Source organism: Accipiter gentilis, chromosome 17 (assembly GCF_929443795.1).
Source record: "Accipiter gentilis chromosome 17, bAccGen1.1, whole genome shotgun sequence".
Taxonomy (NCBI): Eukaryota; Metazoa; Chordata; class Aves; order Accipitriformes; family Accipitridae; genus Astur; species Astur gentilis.
This window is the reverse complement of record NC_064896.1, coordinates 3,170,221-3,188,812: the sequence shown is the minus strand read 5'-3', so window position 1 is coordinate 3,188,812 and position 18,592 is coordinate 3,170,221. Positions and strand designations below refer to the sequence as shown.

General features: G+C 59.4%; 1 protein-coding gene across 18 annotated transcripts in view; it reads right to left on the bottom strand.

Annotated features, from left to right (window-relative positions):
* MACF1 (microtubule actin crosslinking factor 1) overlaps positions 1-18,592 on the bottom strand; it is a 147,515-nt gene that overhangs the window by 110,389 nt on the left and 18,534 nt on the right. For 16 of the 18 annotated variants that reach the window (XM_049820638.1, XM_049820631.1, XM_049820635.1 and 13 more), the window contains exon 2: positions 406-467. In XM_049820638.1, coding sequence (XP_049676595.1) covers positions 406-467 — 62 coding nt within the window. Of the gene's footprint in view, positions 1-405; positions 468-2,375; positions 3,520-7,078; positions 7,495-18,592 lie in introns of those variants that run through there. The other 2 variants (XM_049820640.1, XM_049820642.1) reach the window with 2 other exon arrangements.

Genomic DNA, 18,592 nt, shown 5'->3' with positions numbered 1-18,592 from the left:
CTCTCCACAGAGGAGCATCCTTTGAAAGACAAAAAAGCCCCTTTGCCCTGGCAAGAGGGGTATGAGGGGGGGAGCAGCCCCACGCCAGGATCCCCTCCTTCATCAGCAGGAGGATGCCCAAGCCTCGTGTTAAAGCAAGAACCGGGTGCTCAGGAGGCAAACAGAATAAAAAGGGCTGCGTGGTGATGTTACAGTGCCCTCCAAAGGCACCGGCACATTTCCACTGCGACTGTCTCTGCTCTGAGTACAGACACGTATGAACACTCAAATCCAATGCAAAAACTGCCAGACAAAAAAAAAAAGAAAAAACAAAATTTAAAAAGGCATTTATCTGCCAGCCCTGAGCCAGAACGGACAGACAGGCAGTCATTTAACTGGCTTTATAATAAAATACGTGACTCTTACCTTCATCAAGTGTTTATTGACCCATTTAGTGAAGGTTTTCTTTTGGACTCTGTCCCGTTCATCTGTCAAAAGAAGACAAAGGCAGCTCTCGGTCAGTGTTTCTCATGCAGAAACTCAAATGACTTTGAAATGAGGGGAAGAGACAGAGGAATCGCTGCCGGCGCCAGGACTGCCGGACGGCTCCTGTGCCCGCGCAGGGGAACAGAGGCTGCTTATTCAGGGGTTAGTGTGGGACGGGGCCGTTCACGCGGCTCCGAGGTCTCGCTGGGGCAGAGAAGTAGGAGCATCCGCACAGCTACAACAAAATACACTGCTTTTTTTTGGGGGGGAGAACAGTGTTATTCGAATAAAAGCAGCGTGGATGATTGGGATGGGTATAGCTGCAGCTGGCAGTGGCAAGTGAACCCCAAAAATGTGTGTGTCCCCCAGCCACGACCCCCATGCCTCCTCATCCTCCCTGGAGGCAGTGCAGGGAGGGAGGTGGGGTTTGCCTAAGCCCCCCCAGCTTTACAAGGGTGTCCCCCTTCCCTGCCCGCTCCCGGAAGGCTTTAACGCATTATATAAACCCCACAGATGTCCCGTACCAGGCCTCTGCCGGGCACTAGCAGAGTGTGCAATTAGCAGCTTATTCTGTCGCTGTATTTTTGGTTCATTGGATTGTCAGGATTTAATGTTTATTTCCGTCCCGCAGCTCAGCCACAGGCGCCCTGGCCAGGCACTGGGAGCTCTGAATGCCAGTGGGATAGGGTGATGATGTGGGTCCCCATCCCCAGTGGGTCCCAGTTCCCGGGGAGCAGCAGGGGTGGCCGCCAGCCCCACAGGGTGACAGGACTGGAAGTTTGTGGTGATTCCAAGCAGCAACGTGGGATGGGGGAGCTGGCGGCAGGCTTTGTCCTGCCTGTTCTCGGTGCAAAAAAATAATACCACGTGAAAAACAAAGGCAAGCAAGGCGAAAGGAGTGGGCGTGAGATGCGGCCACACCGCTGGAGGGTCCCCCGAGGGGCAGGAGGGTCCCACTCAGCCCCCATTTCCCCACGTCTGAACAGCGAGGAAGGCTCAGGGCAACCTCGGTAGCCAGCCCTGCGCCAGACGGGATCGCCTGGTTTTAGCAACATCATCTCGGAGAGAAGAGAATGCCTCAGTACCGACTCACGGCACGCAATCCCAGGCTCCCCAGCGCTGCCCCGTCCAGCTCAGAGGATCCCTGGGATAGAGTGGGAAGGATGAGCCCCACTACCCCGAGCCATCCCCCTTTGACATCGTGGTCCACCAGGCAGAAGCATCCCTTGCTTTGGTTTTAAGCCAAAAATCAAGAAAAGGGAGAAAACCAGCATGTTTCAGCCTGGGCTCCCCAGCCATGCTGTGTGTCCTGCCTGGATGGCCCCACCGTCCCCCCTTCTTGGGGTGGGGGATCACTGGGGGGGTCCCTGCACTGGCTGGGCAGCTATAGCCCCGAGGGCCCTTGGGACACCCCCCCCGTCTCAATCCACGCAGATTTGAAAGCACGATCTAACATCCATCCTCCAGCTTCCCCCACCCAAAAGCACTGCGGTAAAACACGCGGCACACCGCCGGCACGTCACCTCCCCTGCGTCCTGCTCCGTCCCCGAGCCGAGGCACATAACCAGATGCCAAAGACCATCCACCGGTTGAACTATGGCCGCCCTCATTCCCCACCCCACCAGACTCCGGCCTCGGCACGTCTTCCCGAGACGACACGGCCGAGTCACGGAGCTGCCGCCTGGTACCGCCGGCCGCCGCCTGCAATAGGAAGCCGCGTCACCCCCATGTGCTTTTAGGGACCTTTCCCGCACCCAACTCCCCCGAAGCCGTGATGTCGGATCCCTTCCCAACCCCGCCGTTAATTTGGGGTGGATAAAGCCCGGAGCCATCCCCTGGCTGCAGCGCAGCACCGGCAGCACGGCGGGGGCTGCCCGCAGGCTGGGAAGGAGAAGGCAGCGGGTACTAACCGATGCAACACATCCGGCACACCAGGCAGGCGCTCAGCCGCCTCTTCTCCCCGGAGAGATGCCGCTTTTCCATTGCCCGAGCCCTGGATGGGGGAGCACTGGGTCCCAGCAAAGCAGTGGCCGCCTCCCGGCTCCTGGGGAAGGGTCTTCTTGGCGATATCACCCGCTCGCCGACCTTGGCCCCAATGGGTGCCGGTGGGTGACTTCTCGGCCGCGGCTCCTCCCACCGCGACACTTCCTATACCCGCTGCCCCCGGCACGGGCACCAACCGTTCCTCCTCCGGGACATCACCACAAACCCCGCCGCGACGCCAACGGCTGCTTCGCCCGCCTTTCCCTCGCTCCTCACGCTTCTCCGGGTGCTCCCAGTCCAGGGTGCCGCCGGCGCGGCAGCTCTGCGCCAGCAAAATCCTCGCCGTCCCGCGGTCCCGATGGCCGGCAAAGCTGCTCGGAAAGCTGCCGGTGAAGAAGGGGAGAGCTGCTCCCTTCTGCAAGCGAGCACGAGTCGGTGCAGAGCGCGGCGGGGAGCGCGGTGCAGCTCCTGGCGGCAGCGAGCCGGCGGGCTGGGGGTGCGGACGGAGGTTCACCCCGCAGAGCTGGGCACTGCCCCGCTGGCAGGCTCTTGGCTTGTTTTTCCTCGTCTTGTTTTCCAGTTAATTGCACTGGGGACGGGAGGGACAATGCTGGGCTGTTCTCCCTGCTCCCGCCTGCTCGCCTGCAGCTTCTTCCCAAATCATTTCCCGGGTCCGAAGTGCTGGAGCCAGGACCCTGCTGCAACCCCGCTCGGCACGCGGGGAGATAACGGGGGCCTCCTTATCACCACCTCTCTTCCTTTTCTTCTAAATATAATCCCTCTGCAGACCTTCTGCCGGCAGGAGCCCTGCTGCTCCGGCCGGGAGGGTGAGCGGAGCCGGGCTTCTGCCCGGGAAAGGTGGGAACACGTTCCCAAGCATCGGCAGGGAGCACGCGGGGACGGGGGCACGTCACCGAGTCCCACACAGAAGGTCTGCAGCAAGGCACCAGATCCAAGGGGGGGGTGCCCGCAGGCCAGCGGCTCCTTGGCATGCTCTCCCTCTTCCCATCTCCTGCAGAAATAGGGGCTTTTCCTCCTTTTTTTTTGCCCCATCTCACCACGTTTGGGTGGCTCCTGGGCTCTAACCAGATTACACCTCCCCACCCCGCACCCGCGCTATCATCTGAGCTAATAATAATGCCCCGTTACTGCTTACTAACAATATTAAGGCGTTGCAAGCTTATCTCTCCCTGGCTAATCTTTTCCACAGTCACCCTGATAAGCAACTTGTTGCAACCCCCCCCATGCTTGTCCTCTCCCCTGTCTAGCAGGGGAGCAGTGGCCCCAGCCACCGAGAACCAGGGACAGCAAACAGAGGAGATGACCCAGGGAAGCAGGCAGGCAGGGCACGGCCAGAGGGAAGGTTACAGCGGCTAAAGGAAATCTGCACCGCTCCGAAGACAAACCAGTGGCAGGCGAGGGCAGGAGAGGCCGGCTGCGGAGCCTCGGGTCCTCTCGCACACAGAACACGGAACAAAGGCTGGCGGGGGTGACGCAGGGAACATCGTCGGAGAACGGAGACCCTGCTGCCAGCAGCACCAGTGAAAAACAGACTCCTTAACTGAACAATGCCTGCGTGCCACACAACCATTTGACACCAGTGCTGCCGATGCTATTGGAGCCGCACGGATGCTTCCAGCTGCGAAGTGCTTTCGTGTTGCTTCTTTCCCAAGACAGGTCAGGCTCGCAGAGATGAAAACCTGGATGAGCCAGGCGAGAACCCAGCCTGAGACCAGCTGAGCCGCAACCATGCCATTCCTGTCTCCATCCCTGAGCCCAGCCCCAGGGCGCAGGGACCACTGCGGGACAGCCCAGGAATACTCCGAGACCTGCCCCAGTTGCTCCCCAGTGCAAGCAAGGAGCAGGGTTCAGCTGCCTGCATCTCAGGCCCAAACCTCTGCAGGACCACGCATGCTGTTTAAATTCCCTCCCCACCTCCTCTCCCACCATGGCACATCAGAGCGCAGCCCACCGCGTTCCCAGAAACAGGGATCCCAAAGGCACCGGGGCACCACGCGCTCTCCGCTCCGGCAGCGCGAATCCTCCGCAGAGCGGTCAGAGGCAGCAGGGACCAAGGAGCAGAGATGTTTGCACAAGGGGAAGGTGGGTTTTGAGGTTCTCCCACTGCTGTCAGTCCCCCAGGTGAACCCAGCTAGCGAGAGGGAATGGCAAAAACCATCCTGCCCCACAGCTGGTTTCCAGCACCCCAAAACCTGGGGCATCAGCTGAGCGTGGGAAGAAAAACTCCCACTCCCCATCTCGCCGGACCCTGGGACCCCCCAAGGCACCGGCCATCATCATGGGGAGGGCTCCCACAGGCGCCGGGTGCCAGACACCCTCCCACCACCACCACAACACCCCGCACAGACATTTTCCCCCCCGCTCCGTTTGCCTGCAGCAGGCTCTGTCCTGGCAGCCTGCCTGTCCCCAGCAGCTCCCAACACGCCCGGCTGGGAGCTGCCGCTCCCCCCCCCAGGATCTCTCTCTCCTCCATCATTGCTGGCCTTGCTCGCTGTCAGACTCCATCATCGTTCACCTTCTCCTGCCTCCGGCTGCTGCTGTGAGAGCCCGGTCCCAGTCCCACCAGTGCCCGGGACTGGGACCGGGCTCTCCGATGCTCCCCCAGGATGCCCCTTTGCCATCCTTGGGAGGGGAGCCTGGGGGGTTCAGCTCCTTCAGCCTCCTGGAATAAAGCCTGGAATCGGCTCCCAAGCTTTCTGCTCCTGCTCATTAATTCCTGGTAAAGCTGAAGGAATATGGGAGACGTCGGATGGGGTCCTGCGCTGGACGAGCTCGCAGAGATCTTGGGGATATCTCCGAGCCCACGCTCGGCGTGAAAGTAGTTCTGTGCATTAAACAGCAAGAGCCCGCCTTGGGGTGAAGGAGGGTTTTGTTATGTATAAATGCTTAGAAACAAATTTTTAAAGCATTGAAACCCATCGCTTTCACTTTGTACTCCTTCAAGGCAAACAAAGAATGGGAATGCACCTTTTTTTTTTTTTTTTTTTTTTTTCGTGGTACTTTTAAGATGGGGGATATGCAAAAAACCTGTCTGGCTCAGGAGCACGAGGTATTTAAAATGTGCTGGCTGCCAACTTGTGGGCTGACATAATCCATCATGACAACAGAGCCGACCAGGCAGGATTTACAGAGCCTTTTGAAACAGGGAGAGGAAACGGTGCCTGATTCAGCCTGGAAGAATGTACAAAAGATACCTGCGATGGAAAACTATCCAGCACTCGGATATTTAAAGAGGGAGACACCTGAGAAGTGGTGATGCAAAGGAGACCCAGACAGATGCTCGGCAGAGCTGGGCGAGCATCGCAGGGCAACAAAACCTGCTGCAAGATGACCCTCATCTTCCAGGATGCTGCACCTGTGGGGTAGATATTACCTGACCTTTACTGGAAAGGAGTGATGAAGAAAAAACAGATATTGAATCTACTTGCTGCTTCTTGCAACACTTGTACCAGGATATTTTTCCAAAAGGGATGGATTTCTGCAGGGTGAAACAGCGAGTCGGCGCGGTACGGGGGCAAGGAGCTCGGAGGAGACAGTCCCGTTGGGAAGCGGCCAGGAGGTCCCTAAATGGAGCCAAGCACGTCGCTGCACAACACTGCCCGGACACCGAGATAATAATTAAGCGGACAAGGGATGGCGGGTCAACAGGAGGAATTGCAGCAAGGCTGGGTTTAGTGGGTAACAGGGTGCATTTCTGTGCAGCGGCATGTTTGTGCAACTCAGTCTCGATAGCCCTCTCCCAGTAGTTTTGAGGAAGAAAAAAAGAAGCGTATCCCAAAGCAATATTTGGGGAAAAGTCCCTGAGTGCTGCCCAGGCTCTGTGGTCCCGCTCCTTTGCACAGAAAAAGTAGAAGAAAAGGGGGAATTGGTCACGGATGCGGGGAAAAGGCCCCATGCAGAGGCACAGGCAAGAACAAGCCCTGCTGGAAAAAAAGAAGGAGGAATCAAAACAAACAAATCCCAGGAGGAAGAGGTTGGGACAGAGAAGGAGCTATTGAGTCCTCGTCTGGGGCCCGGAGCTATCGCACATCCCTGTAACGAATCCTCGCCCTCCTCAGGCAGCGGTCATGTGCAAACCCTATTTTGGGAAACTGAGGCAGGGTCAGCCCCAGCTGCTCAGCGAGCCAGTGCCAGCGCCAGGAGGAGCTCCCGGGGCCACGTCTTGCCGGTGTCGGTGGCTAACCCAGACGCTGCTGTCACGGCGAGGGGTGGGAGGGACGCCCACCCGTGCCGGGGCAGGAGCCGGGAGGCAGAACACCGGCCACGTGTCGCAGGCTTGTGCCAAGACAAAAAGCAGCCTCGTCCCCAGTGAGACACCCCAAATCCCACCCGCTCCACACACACCCCCCCCCCACGCAACGCCTGCCAGGAATGGGTGGCGAGACCAAATTTAGGCACCCAAACCTCTGCCCCTCCACCCCACCATGGGGACCGGGGCCATCGGGAGGATCCCCACCGCCGCTTCTTCTTCCCTTCTCCCCACCGGCCACGTCTGTCCCTCCCCATGCCGCCACCACGGCTCTTGGGAAGGGAAAATAAGCCGTGACCCTTGCCGGCGGCACGCCGGCCATCTTAGTGCCTCTCCCCCCACCGCGGGGGCCATCCCTACCTTCTCTGCTCCGGCTCCTCCAGTACAGGACGCCGGCGATGCCCAGGACGTGGCTCAGGACAAAGGCGGCGGGCGGCAGATAGGAGCTCTCCGAAAGAGGCATCGTCTCCTATTCCTGGCCCGCTATCCTGAGCCCGGCTCCAAATTTCTTTCTCCCAAAGCTGCCGCTGCTGCTGGAGCCCAGCATCGCCGGGGGGGGCCAAGCCGCTGCCTGCAGAAACTTCCGAAACTTCCTGCCTGCGCCTCTGCCTCCAGCTGGCTGCGCCTCTGGGACGTCCCCGGAGCTGGCAGGGTTTGGGGACAGCCAGCGTCGTCGGGACGGGGCCAGGGAGATTTGGGAACTCGGGAAGGGGGCGGGTAGAGGGACAAAGCGAGCGTCAGGCCGGCTCAAACATCTTTCCTTGGTGTTCACGCGGCCAAACTTCGTCGTTCTCCCCCCCCGCTCCGGGGGGGAGAGACGTCATCTCCTCAATTTCCATTCCCAGCCCCGCTGGAAGGTCGGCCGTGGCTCCGGCGAGGGGGGAATCGGTGGGAGCAGCTGCTGCGTCGGCATCGCGGCAACACCCGGCTCCTCATGGGGGGCTTGGGAGCGGCACAAAACCTCGGCTCCCCCAGCGGGTGACAGTCAGCAGCCCGGTGTCCCCTGCCCGCAGACGGCCCGGTGATGCCGACACACCGAGGGCAGCCGGGATTGAGGTGGGGGGGGCAGCTGGGAGATGCCGGCAGCGCTTCGGTAGCATTTGAACGGCAGCAGGCAGCTGCCTGCTGGGGGCTCGGTACCCCCGGGCTGGACCCAGCACCAACCAGTCTGCTTGCCCAGCCGGAGGGACAAAAGCGAAGGCAACCAAATTTGGGCTTCTGGGAGTCAGCTACCCCAAGCGCGTTTCCCTCACCCTCCCTAGATGCCCAGAGATAAATGTTTGAATCGCCAGGACACCCCCCAGAGCCCGTGGGGAAATAATCACAAAAAAGATGCTCTAAGGCAAAAAAGCAAAGTTTAGTCCATGTCCCGGCCCTTCCTGCAGCCGGGTGCCCCACTCGCCACCAGCATCACATCAGACACAGCGAGATTTTGCAGCCCGACCCCGTTTTCTAACGGTTAGCACCACGCTAGGCGTTACTGTGAGAGTTTCGCTTCTTTTCGGAACCGTTTCCGGGAGCGGAGGTACAGAAACGGCACAGGGAAACCGAGAGCGGCATGCCCTGCTGTGGCACGGTCTTATGTCCCCTGGCCCGTTTGCCGTTGTAACCGCAAGCAAACCGATCAGCGAGGCTCCTTACAAATCCCGGTTTTGCTTTCAGAGCCCATCACGCGCTGGGTCCCCCCACCAGCTCCTGGGGGAAGAAATTTGCTCTTCGATAGAAAGTTGTACAGAATTAAACGCTCTTTTTTTTTTTTCGCCTTTACCTTCCCAGAAGGGCTCAGACAAGAGAGGGTTGTTCTGCTGCCGGTGCTCGACGGGAAAGGGGAAAGCCATTAAGGTGAGGACGGCAAACCTCAGCCCAGCTCAGGCTTTGCTGAGAGCCAGGAGCCCAGGTTTGCGTGTGGCCGGTGCCGGACCGGCCGCCATCCGGCAGCACCGGCTCCGCAGCATGGAATGGTGAAACCACAGGAGGTCCAGGGTGTCACCCAGATGCAAGCAGAGACTTAAATTATATTTATAACCCCATAGCAGCTCCCCAGACCCAACAGCCACGAGCTGGCCAGGCCCACCAAGAAAACCATACTGAGCAAAACCCGATTAGACCCAAATGTTGCACCGCTCCACGGGGGACCTGCACCACCCGCAACCTCCTAACACCATTCAGGCTAATGAGACGGGTGATAGAAAATACAGAGAATTACCCCAGGGCTCAGAGCTGTTGCAATATATTTTCCAGAGCTTCAGCCCTGCCCGGATGAAAAATATCCCGGCATAGTTTTCATCTAAAGCAATCTGCTTTCTGTTAAGGTAGGGGAAGCGCTGCAGGAGTAACGACCTGCCGGCAGGCACAAGGCCACCGCAAATGGGGCCGTGGTCCACCCCGAGTGGGGCAAATAGCATCCTACAAGGCAGACGGCTGCGGATGATGGGGCTGGAACGTGCTGGTGGAAAAGGCTCCGGGGAGCAGGAGCTGGTTTTCCCCATCCCTTCGCCCTGGCTGCGCCCATGGGGAAGGGCACAGCCTGTGCTGTATACACTGAGGGGCTGATAAAATGCACTGAGCGCTGCCAACTGCTCCAGCCGGGCAAGCCTTCGGGGCAAAAGAAACTCTTTAAATATATATAATCATATATAAATGTACTTTTTTATCTATATACAAACATATATATAAATAACATATTTTTATATATAAATAAATATATATATAAATAACATATATTTATATATATAAATACATCCCTCCCCTGCACCAGGACACCCCAGGGACATCAGTGGTCCCCCGCTTCATCCCACTCAGTTTAACGCTGTCCCCCAACTTTCCCTTCCGCGCTCCCCTTGCCGGCGCCTGCTCGGCACAAGCCAACCCGGCCGCCTCTTGCCGCTGCAGGAAGCCGATAACGGCTGCAGCCCGGCCGGCAGCAGACCCGGGGCTCAAGGATCCGATGGTGGGTTTTGGGGTGACCCGCTGGGACTCTGGGGGCTGCCCAGCCCCGGATGCAACCGCCGGGCCCCCCCTGCTCAGCTGCAGCATGAGGCTGCCTTCCTTCCCCCCCCCGTCCCGTGGAAACCACCCCGCACACCCGAAACACAAACAGCTCATTTTAGTTCCTTGCAAGGCAGCTTTTTCAGCTTCGAACGTCGACTCAGCCCGGAAGGGAAAGGGGTGGGGAGAGGACACGCATCTCCTGCCTGCGCAAGAATTTGGGGAGCGGAGAGGCCGTTGCTGCAGGGGGGGGGTCCCCCAACTTGCAGCGCACCCCCCTATTTCACGGGGTGCCCCGCGCAGCATTTTGCAGCCCCGTGCATCACCCAAAACGGCGTTACCCCCATCGCTACCCCCGCACCCTCTTCAGCACCCTGTCTGGGTTTTAGGGTACCCCATGAGATGGCTCTGGGGACACGGGCTGCCCCGGTCCCGTCGTCCCCCCCCTCAGCTCCAGCTCTGCCTCTCACCCAGAGCTGAGTCACCCCGGGCTCCGGCCAAGTATTTCGTGTCCAGGGCCGATCCCCTCCTGCCATGCGCCTCCCTGGTGAGTAATGCTCAGCCGACACGGTGGCTGCCGGCTCCGGCATCTCCTTATATGACTTGGGAAGCTGCCGGGCAGCGGCAAACGGGAACCGGGCACGGCCCTTGCTTCCCTGGCACCGCTTGGGGTACGGAGGCACCCCGGCATCGGGGTGGGTGATGCCGCAGGGATGCTTCTCCGTTCTCTGGGTGCTGTGGCCTCCCAGGAGACAGCCAAGGCTCCAAGGACTCCGGCCAAGGGACATATGTCTCAGCCCCGGGAGGTGGCAGCCAGGTGGCACTGTGGAAACGCCGGAGCGGGCATCGCCGGATGGTGCTGGGGATGGCAGCCAGAGCTGGCACCCGGCAGCACCGGACCTGGGTGAAGCATCTCTCCAGGGCTCTGCCTGAACCCCCCCTTGTGCCCAGGACTGGGGTGGTTGCCAGTGCCCCCCAGCCAAGCCCACCGAAGTCTCTCCCATTGCCTGCAGCAGGCGCCACTGGATGTGGAGCAGGCTGTGAGTGCCCTGAGGGGCCCTGTGGGGTTTTACAGAGGGGCTTCTCTGCCCCAAATTGGGAGCAGGGTCACCCCATCCTGGGCAGGGGACACCCCGCTCCCCACAGCGGGATAAAGGGCCCGTCCAGCAGCAGCGCTGAGCACACACAAACTCGTGACCGCAGTCCAGGAGACGGGTTTCCTCCCGCGCTTCCTCTGCGATGCTTTCCCCTTTCTGTTGTTTTTTCCTCCTTTCTGGGGGCTTTGAGGGCAAGTCTCAGTTGCTTATGGCAGCGGCTGAAAATTGCCGAGGAGGGGAAGGAGACTCTGGGTTTTAGATCAGGGATGCCCAGGTAAATCGCAGACACGCATCACCCGCTGCCCCCCAAGGGCAGGTCGGGCTCCAGAGCGGGGCAAGGAGCCCGGCTTGGCTCTTGAGCAAAGCCACTGCACCCCTAACCCCAAGCCAGGGAACCAAACACACGCCCCGCACCGGCGCTGAGCCAAGGTTGACGTTTCCCCCCGGACCATGGCTTTTTCCCCACTCCAAAACCTCAGGACGCTTCTTCCAGAGCCTGGCTAAACCCGTGGCATTGCACGCTCCTTATAAAGAGCTGCAAACGTGGCCGCGGACAGACAGACAGCTCAGCAAGACGCATCCCCGGCTGCTGAGTGCATCCACACGTGCCGGCGCACCCCCTTTTGCCGGCGCACCCCCTTTTGCCGGCAAGCACAGGCAAGGCTCTGCCGGGGCGCGGGGGCTCGCTCCACCCTGCCCGCGGCGCCAGGAGCCATGGGAAAGAAAAGCAAGAACAAAGATGACGTTTCTTGTGATCCGGGCTATTAAAAACAAGGTGGAACGAGGCAGGTCGCGGCTCCCAGCGCTGCCCAGCGCATCCCCGCAGGACGAGCTCCTCCGCTTCGACTAAAAAACCTCTTCTGCTGCCGGTGAATCACCCGCCCGTGCGTGTGCGGGCAGAGCCGCCGATCCCCTTGCCATCCAGCGGGCTCCGACGCCGGGCCCTGCCCGCACGCCTCCGGCTCCTGGCAGAGCGGGCGCATTCCCTGCATTCAACATTTCCTTCTGTTCTGGCTTTCATCATCCCGGAGCAGCCGCTGCCCCATCAGGAGGGATTAGGGACAAGTCTGCAGGGTCCCACACCGGTCCCTTGGCATCACCGCTAAACTCCGGGGTTGCAAAAGGTCTGAAAAAACTGGGACTATGAAACCTCCCAGTCAGCAACGCTCCTTGCGGCCCTGAAAAAAACAACCTCCCAAACACCGGTTTTTGGGCAAGCAGGGCTTTTGGCCCACGAGAAGTGTCTGTGCGAAGGCTGAGGCTCCGTCGTCACGCTCCATGCTTGCACAGGGAACTCAAGCTGGGTTTACTGGTAACGACCAGAGCAGCCCCATCCAGCCCAGGGTTTGGGGGCTGTTCTGCACCAGCCCCCTCCCCAGACCAGCATCTGCACCGAGAGGGCAGCACAACTGAATATTTAACTGCAAATCTCGGCAGAGGAGCTGCCTGTGCTGCCAAAGGTCAGCTGGATGCGGCAAAGCAAGGGAAGTGGGGTGCACAGGGGAGCCTCGGACCCCCCCGTCGCCATCAGCGGTAAAATCTGAACTCCGAGGAACCAGGGAAAGGAAGCACTGATGATAAGAAAGGAGACGTTCTCCTTTCCAGCAGACGTCTGAGCACCAAAATAAGAATTATATCTTAAAAAAAAAAAAGACAACTTCCCTTCCCACAGCAGAGCCACTGCCCTGCAGCCGGCGATGCTTTGGGGCGGCGGGGGGATGTGGGACAGGACCCCGAGGATCACCTTGCTGCTGGGAGATGAAGGCAGAAGGCAGAGATAAGATGGTTTGAGGAAAGGCTGGAAGCAAACACCATTCCTGCCAGTTTTCATTGTGCAAAGCAAACAGCTGAGCTGGACTACCACCTGCTCACGGCTTAATCATTCCCCAGCAGCTCGGCTCAGCATTAACTCTTGCTCCCAGGCAGGAGTGGAAATCCCCCAGCACACCAGTAGTTACGAGGTCTATGGGAATGTGACATCCCAACTGGGGCTGTCCAAGCGAACTGACTCGGATGCGACGGACGGTGCCAACAGGAGGACCCAGGGCCTCAAGAATCTCTGAAACGACCCAAAAGGAGACCGTTTCCCTTCACAGCACCAGTGGGGAGGTTCGCCCAGCCCTGCAGGAAGAACAACCGGCATTCCCAGGGCACCAGCACGGATCTCCAGCCTCCTTTCCTTGGTGGGCCTTGCTTTTTGGTGCTCCAGGTTCAGCACCTTTCCTAGGGGCACCCATAGCCGTCAGCACTGCTGGTCCTGCTGCCCCCAGCACAGGCAGGGTGCCCACCCTTCCACGCATCCCCCAAAGTGACCCGAGACCCCCCATCTCCCACAGCACAGACCCCAGCAGATCCTCGCACCCAGCCAGCAGCTTTGCCAAGCCACGTGCATGCGATGCCATCCTAGACACGTCTCATTCAGACCCTTTCCAACACTGCCCGGGCTTTTGAACCCTCCCTCTTGGCCCGAAAGCAATCACATCACGCTGAAGAGGTGGTGAGCGTGATCTCACCGCTTCTTTCCCGGTGTTAAAAACCTCCATCAATCTGCCCGCCCGCCTCCCCAGATGTCTGCTGAGGCCGTTGGGTTTTTGCTGATGCAGCGGTTCAGGCATTATTTCATCCCTTCCCACTTCTCAGAAGCTTCCCCTGGTTTGTCACCCCTCCGAGGATGCTGGCAGGGAGCCGTACCGCGCTTGCTCATTAAATGACGCCGTGATCCGGGAAAGCACTGAACCCCACTGAGCTGGCATTGACTCGGTGGCATCGCCTTGCAAGGAAAGGGCAGGGGACGGGGACAGGCAGCGGCTGGGTACCGAGGCACGGACAAAAACTGCACGTCAGGAGGCAGACGGCCAAGCGGCGAGGGCAGCTCTGGATGCACAGGGAGCTGCCGGGTAAAGGGGAGGAGGTGAAGCCGGTGCTGGAGGTGAGGAGGATGAAGACGCACAGGGGGAGGAACAGCAAAAGTCTCCCAGCAAAAAACACTCTGGCTTTTTGGGAGTGAGCAACATCATCCCGGCTCTGAGCAGGGAGAAAAGCTTGCTCGCACGCCCACGTGCAAGAGGACACACACGTCTGCACGCTTTCCCAGGGGCCTGTGCTGACACGGTGAGGTGGCATCTTTCCCAGGCTGAGGGAGGAGGAGGAGGAGGAAGGCGATGCCATCTCCAGGTCCCTCCCTGCCCCTCCGGCCACGGGGACAACGCCGCACAACACCTCCACAGAGCCGCTGTCTCCACGGCTGGGTAAACTCCCGCTCCATAATTCCCAGCACGCCCCGACAGCACCTCAGCAGAGAGAAAGCCGTGCAAAAAAAAAAACCCACCACAAAACAAAACAAAACCACACCAAAAAAAGGCCTACCACATGATTTGATGGAAGCCCTGGCAGAGGCGAGCAGCAGAGCCCCGCGCCGGTGAGCAGCCCAAGCCCTGGTCGCATCCTGCACCCACTTCTACCACCTGCGCAGGAGTTGAGCACCAGTAAATAATACCCCGAATCCTAGAAAATTCACCCAAATGAAGTTCCAGGCCCCAGCCCCTCTCAGAAGACCCAGACCCCGTGGCAGCGCGGCCGGCCAGGGTGCGCAGCTGCCCCCCAGTCCAACCGAGGACCGCGGGGAGCCGGGTCGGAGCCACGACGGTGGGATCATCATCGGCCGCTCGAGGCCAAGCTTTGCCCTTCCCACAGCAGCGGCTTAGGGAGCAGGAAAGCCAGGGGGGGCGCGGAGGGATCGCCGGCATCAAAACTCCTTTTCTACCAGCTAACAAAAGGCCCGGTGTCTCCGCAAAGAGGCTTGTTATTCCAACGCCAACCAAAGGCTGCTTGGCAGCGGGAGAAATAGGAAAACGTTAGGCTAGTGGGAACTGGCTACGCTTTGTCTGGAGCACGCTTGGGCGCTGTGTTTGCACAAACTCCACGCAGCAACTCGCGACACGCGGGGGGGTGTCGGGCTCTCCCGGCTCCGTCCGGACCCCCTCACCCCGCTCCCTGCAAACAGCGATGCAAAACGGCAAGAGAGAAGGCGAGGGGAGCTCGCAGCCCAAACGCACACCCCCAAAGCCCGAGCGTGCGGTCCATGCTGCTGGTAGGAAGCCGCGTCCCTTCTTTTTTGCTGCCTTCAACCCCCCCAGTTGTGCCCCATGAAGCAGCCCAGGGTTTGACTGGCCTCACTGTGCTGCAAGCGCGAGGACAGCTCGGGGGGACCCACAAACCCCCCCCCAGCCTGCTCGGGACAGGAGATGTGCAAAGCCCCATCTTAGAAATGGAGGTCAAAGAGAAGGAAGCAGCTGATTCTTTCATTTTCCTCTGCAAATGGAGGGCAGGCAGGCAACCTTGAGCCCTGATCTCATTAGATGTCCCAAACTAAGCAGTGTGAAACCTGATTAGCGCCGCGCAGGAGGCGGGCGAAGGGGTGGCAGCTTGCTCTGCCAGCCAGCCCCAGCGCCCTTCGACCGAAGACGCGGGGTCCCGGCGTGCCGAGGAAGCCAGGGCTGGGGAGCAGGGCACCCAGAGCTCCCTCCCCACAGGACCCTGCGCCCACCCAGGATCTGGATGCGGCCCTGGTCCTTCCACACTCGCTTGCCCGGAGCGTGAACGCTCCCGGAGATCACACCCATGGATTCAGCCGGGGCTTTACTCGTGGCTGCGCTGTGCTCTGAAGCGATGCTTCATCCCCGGCTGCTGCCATCGGCTCCTGGCCGGGCTGGCCTTGGCGTGCAACAGCAGAGAGGAATTTGGGATTAAAAAAAAACAAAACACTACACCAAACAGGGGAAGGCAGGAGCCTGAAACCTCTGTTCCCTAGAGACCTGCTCTCCCGCAGAGAAACTTAATCCCCATTAAAAACCAAATGAAATAATCCAGTTGCTAACATTGCCCTGCCTCCTTCATTCAAGCACCAGCGCAGCACCAGATCTGCTGGATCCCACCAGCCTGGCCCAAGCCCATCAGATGCTCTCAGGAGGGCTAAGCTGGACCTTTCTGGAGCAAAAACCCTCTCTTGCACCTCGAAGCTGTGGTGGGAGAGCTGTAAATCGCTGGGGATCCTCAACCCCCAAATCTCCCCGGCCGGCTGTGCTCCCCAGGGGACACCCTCATAGGGTGACCGTGCCAGAAGAAATGTGCCCACCCTGCCCAGGGAGCAACTGGCCGTGTCCTTCCCCCCGTCACGGGGAGACAGGGCTGGGAGAACCGCACGCCGGAGGAACCGAAACCCACCAGGGCCTCCACCCGCACTGGCCAAGGCAGATGGTAGCCCTGGATCTCTTATCGCACCCGGCCACCTTGGGCGGCCCCGACCCGGGCTGCTCCTCGGGGAAGCCATCACATGATGGGACGAAAGCAAACGGCGACAGCGGTGTACGGGGATGAGCTGTGGCACCGCCTCCGGCACCAACCCCGAGGAACGTGCCGGGGCACGATGCTGCTCCTGCCTCCTGCTCCGATCCCCCGCATCCCTCCGGCAGCAGGGTCAGCAAGTTACACCTAAAAAACCCTCTTTTTTTTTAATAGCAGAAACTCAGGGGAGCCAGGCACATGCATGATGCAGAGGTGGTAGGAACAAGCATGGACCGACTGATGGCTGTCTGGCCATGGGGAAAATCTGAGCCCTTTTCCCCTGGGGAAAACACGTGGCAGTGACAAGGTCAGATGAAGCCAGGAGATTAGCCAGCGTGCACGGGAGAAGGACGAGAAGATGCTGGATTTTATCTGGCTGCCAGGTAAACAACAAACTCCTCAAAGTGAAGCCAGCCATCCTCCTGCCGCTGGTAAAATTAACCCAGCAATAAATTTGTAACCAAATGGGTTTCCTGACCCAAGTCCAAGGCTCTCGTCACCTCGGGGCTGTGACAACCGCTGACCCGGGAAACCCGAGATGGAGACTGTGTGGAAAGGCTGGGTGACCCCAAACCCACTGGGGCAGCGGTTGTTGGGGCAGGGTCCGTCCCAGAACAGCATCCTTTGTCCCCAGCGTGGAGCGAGGGGATCCGACAAGGCCTCCCAGCCCCATTCCAGCCAGGCGGGCACAGGGATGCTCTCCAAGCCCTTCGCCCGGACCCAGCAGGGCTGACAAGGATGGATGCTGGCACCACGCCGGGGGTCAGGGGCCTGGACTTACACACACGGACATTTACATATGAAATGCTCCCAGCTCCAATATCCGCTGCTGTCTCCACCTCCCTGGGGAGATGAATAGAGATGGGGGGGGGGGGGGGGGAAGAAGGGGAAAAAAAAACCTCTCCAGCAATAAAACCTTCTTTTCCTCCAGCTTTGTCCAGCCCCTCAGCTCAAGGGCAGGCTGGCTGGGGCTGCTTTCAGCGCTGAAGAGCACACTTAGATACACGGCAAATGCCAAACCGCAACCGCGAGATGCATGGCACATCTGTCTCCGTGCCAGTGGGCATGGCAGAGCTAACCATAACCGCCTGCAAAGGTGGGCATCCCTTCTGCACTTGGATGCACAGGGAAGCATCCCAGCAGTGCAAAAGAGGTGGTTGCGCTGGCTCAAAGAACCATCTTGCCTCCCCCGAGCATCCTCTGCCTCGTCCCTGCCTCCCCTGCCCACGACACGGTTTCCTCCTCCGTCTCCCTGCCTGCACCGCTTTCTGAATTAAAGCCACAAAGGGCTGCGGTAAACAGGGCTGGTGACAGCCAGCGAGTCAGCATCGCTCAGGCTAGAGGCAGCAAAACAGACCAAAACCTGCAGATTTGGCTTCTTGGGGACTCGCCACACTTGTTTTCACGTTCCCATTACAGGCTTACATGAACACAGGGAGAAAGTGCTACGAGCCGGGATGCAGGAGCCAGCGCAGGCAGCCAGCGTTCCCGACAGGGCTCTGGGCAGCACCTGGAGGAGGGAAGGCTGCCAGATCAGCTCCTGCAACCAGTCACCTTGTAAACGCTATTAATAATGTCATCTCGGCTCCTCGCACCTCGTTCTCGCAGGCAGGAGGGGAATTTGCCAAGCTGCAGCTGCAGACGGGGCCCAGAACCTCCCGCACAAGCACGAGTGCTTTAGCAGTGGCTCCAAAATGCAGAGTGGGGTCACTGGTACCCAAGCCCAGTACCCATTTGTGCTCCAGCTGCTGAGGGGTTGCAAACGGGGAGACAAGTACAGCCACAGGACGGAGCCGGCCACCATCCCCAGCGGAGCACGGCACACCCAGCCGGCACACGGCAACTCCGGGCTCCTTTTACATTGATTCCCAGTGCCAGCTGCAGCGAGGCTCAGGAAAAATTTATGATGGACACCGCGCCAGCATAAGAAAGTGAATTATATTACTCCCGGACACGATAACTCAAGGCAGCTGTCAGCCACAGAGCTGTGGGATTAACCCTTTGCGTCAGCCCCGGCAGCGGCACGGGAGGGTGGGGAGGCTGCCAGCCCACTGGGTGACAACTCCCTTGGCTCCCTGCGAAATTAAACACTGAATTGATTCACCTTTGTTAGACAGTGGGATCAGCTGGTGAAGCCCAGCCGTGCCGAGGCAGCGCCGTAAAAAGGGGCGAGTCAATAAGACTTATTAGATGACAGGCGATGGCATCTCGGGTGCCTTCTGCTTTCCTCTCCGCTTTCCTTCTAGGAGGCGAATCCCAATAGCTGACTGCAGCAGGATGAGGCTAGCTAGGAGTCCCAGAGCAAAAAGCTCCTCTGACAGCAGGGAGGGGAAGGAGAAAAAAAAAAAAAAAGAAAGAGGGGGGAAAAAGCAAGGAAAGCATCCCCTCCGGCTGTAGCCGGAGCACCAGGTAAACCGAGCTGCTCTCCCGCTGCCCCTGTGCCCGT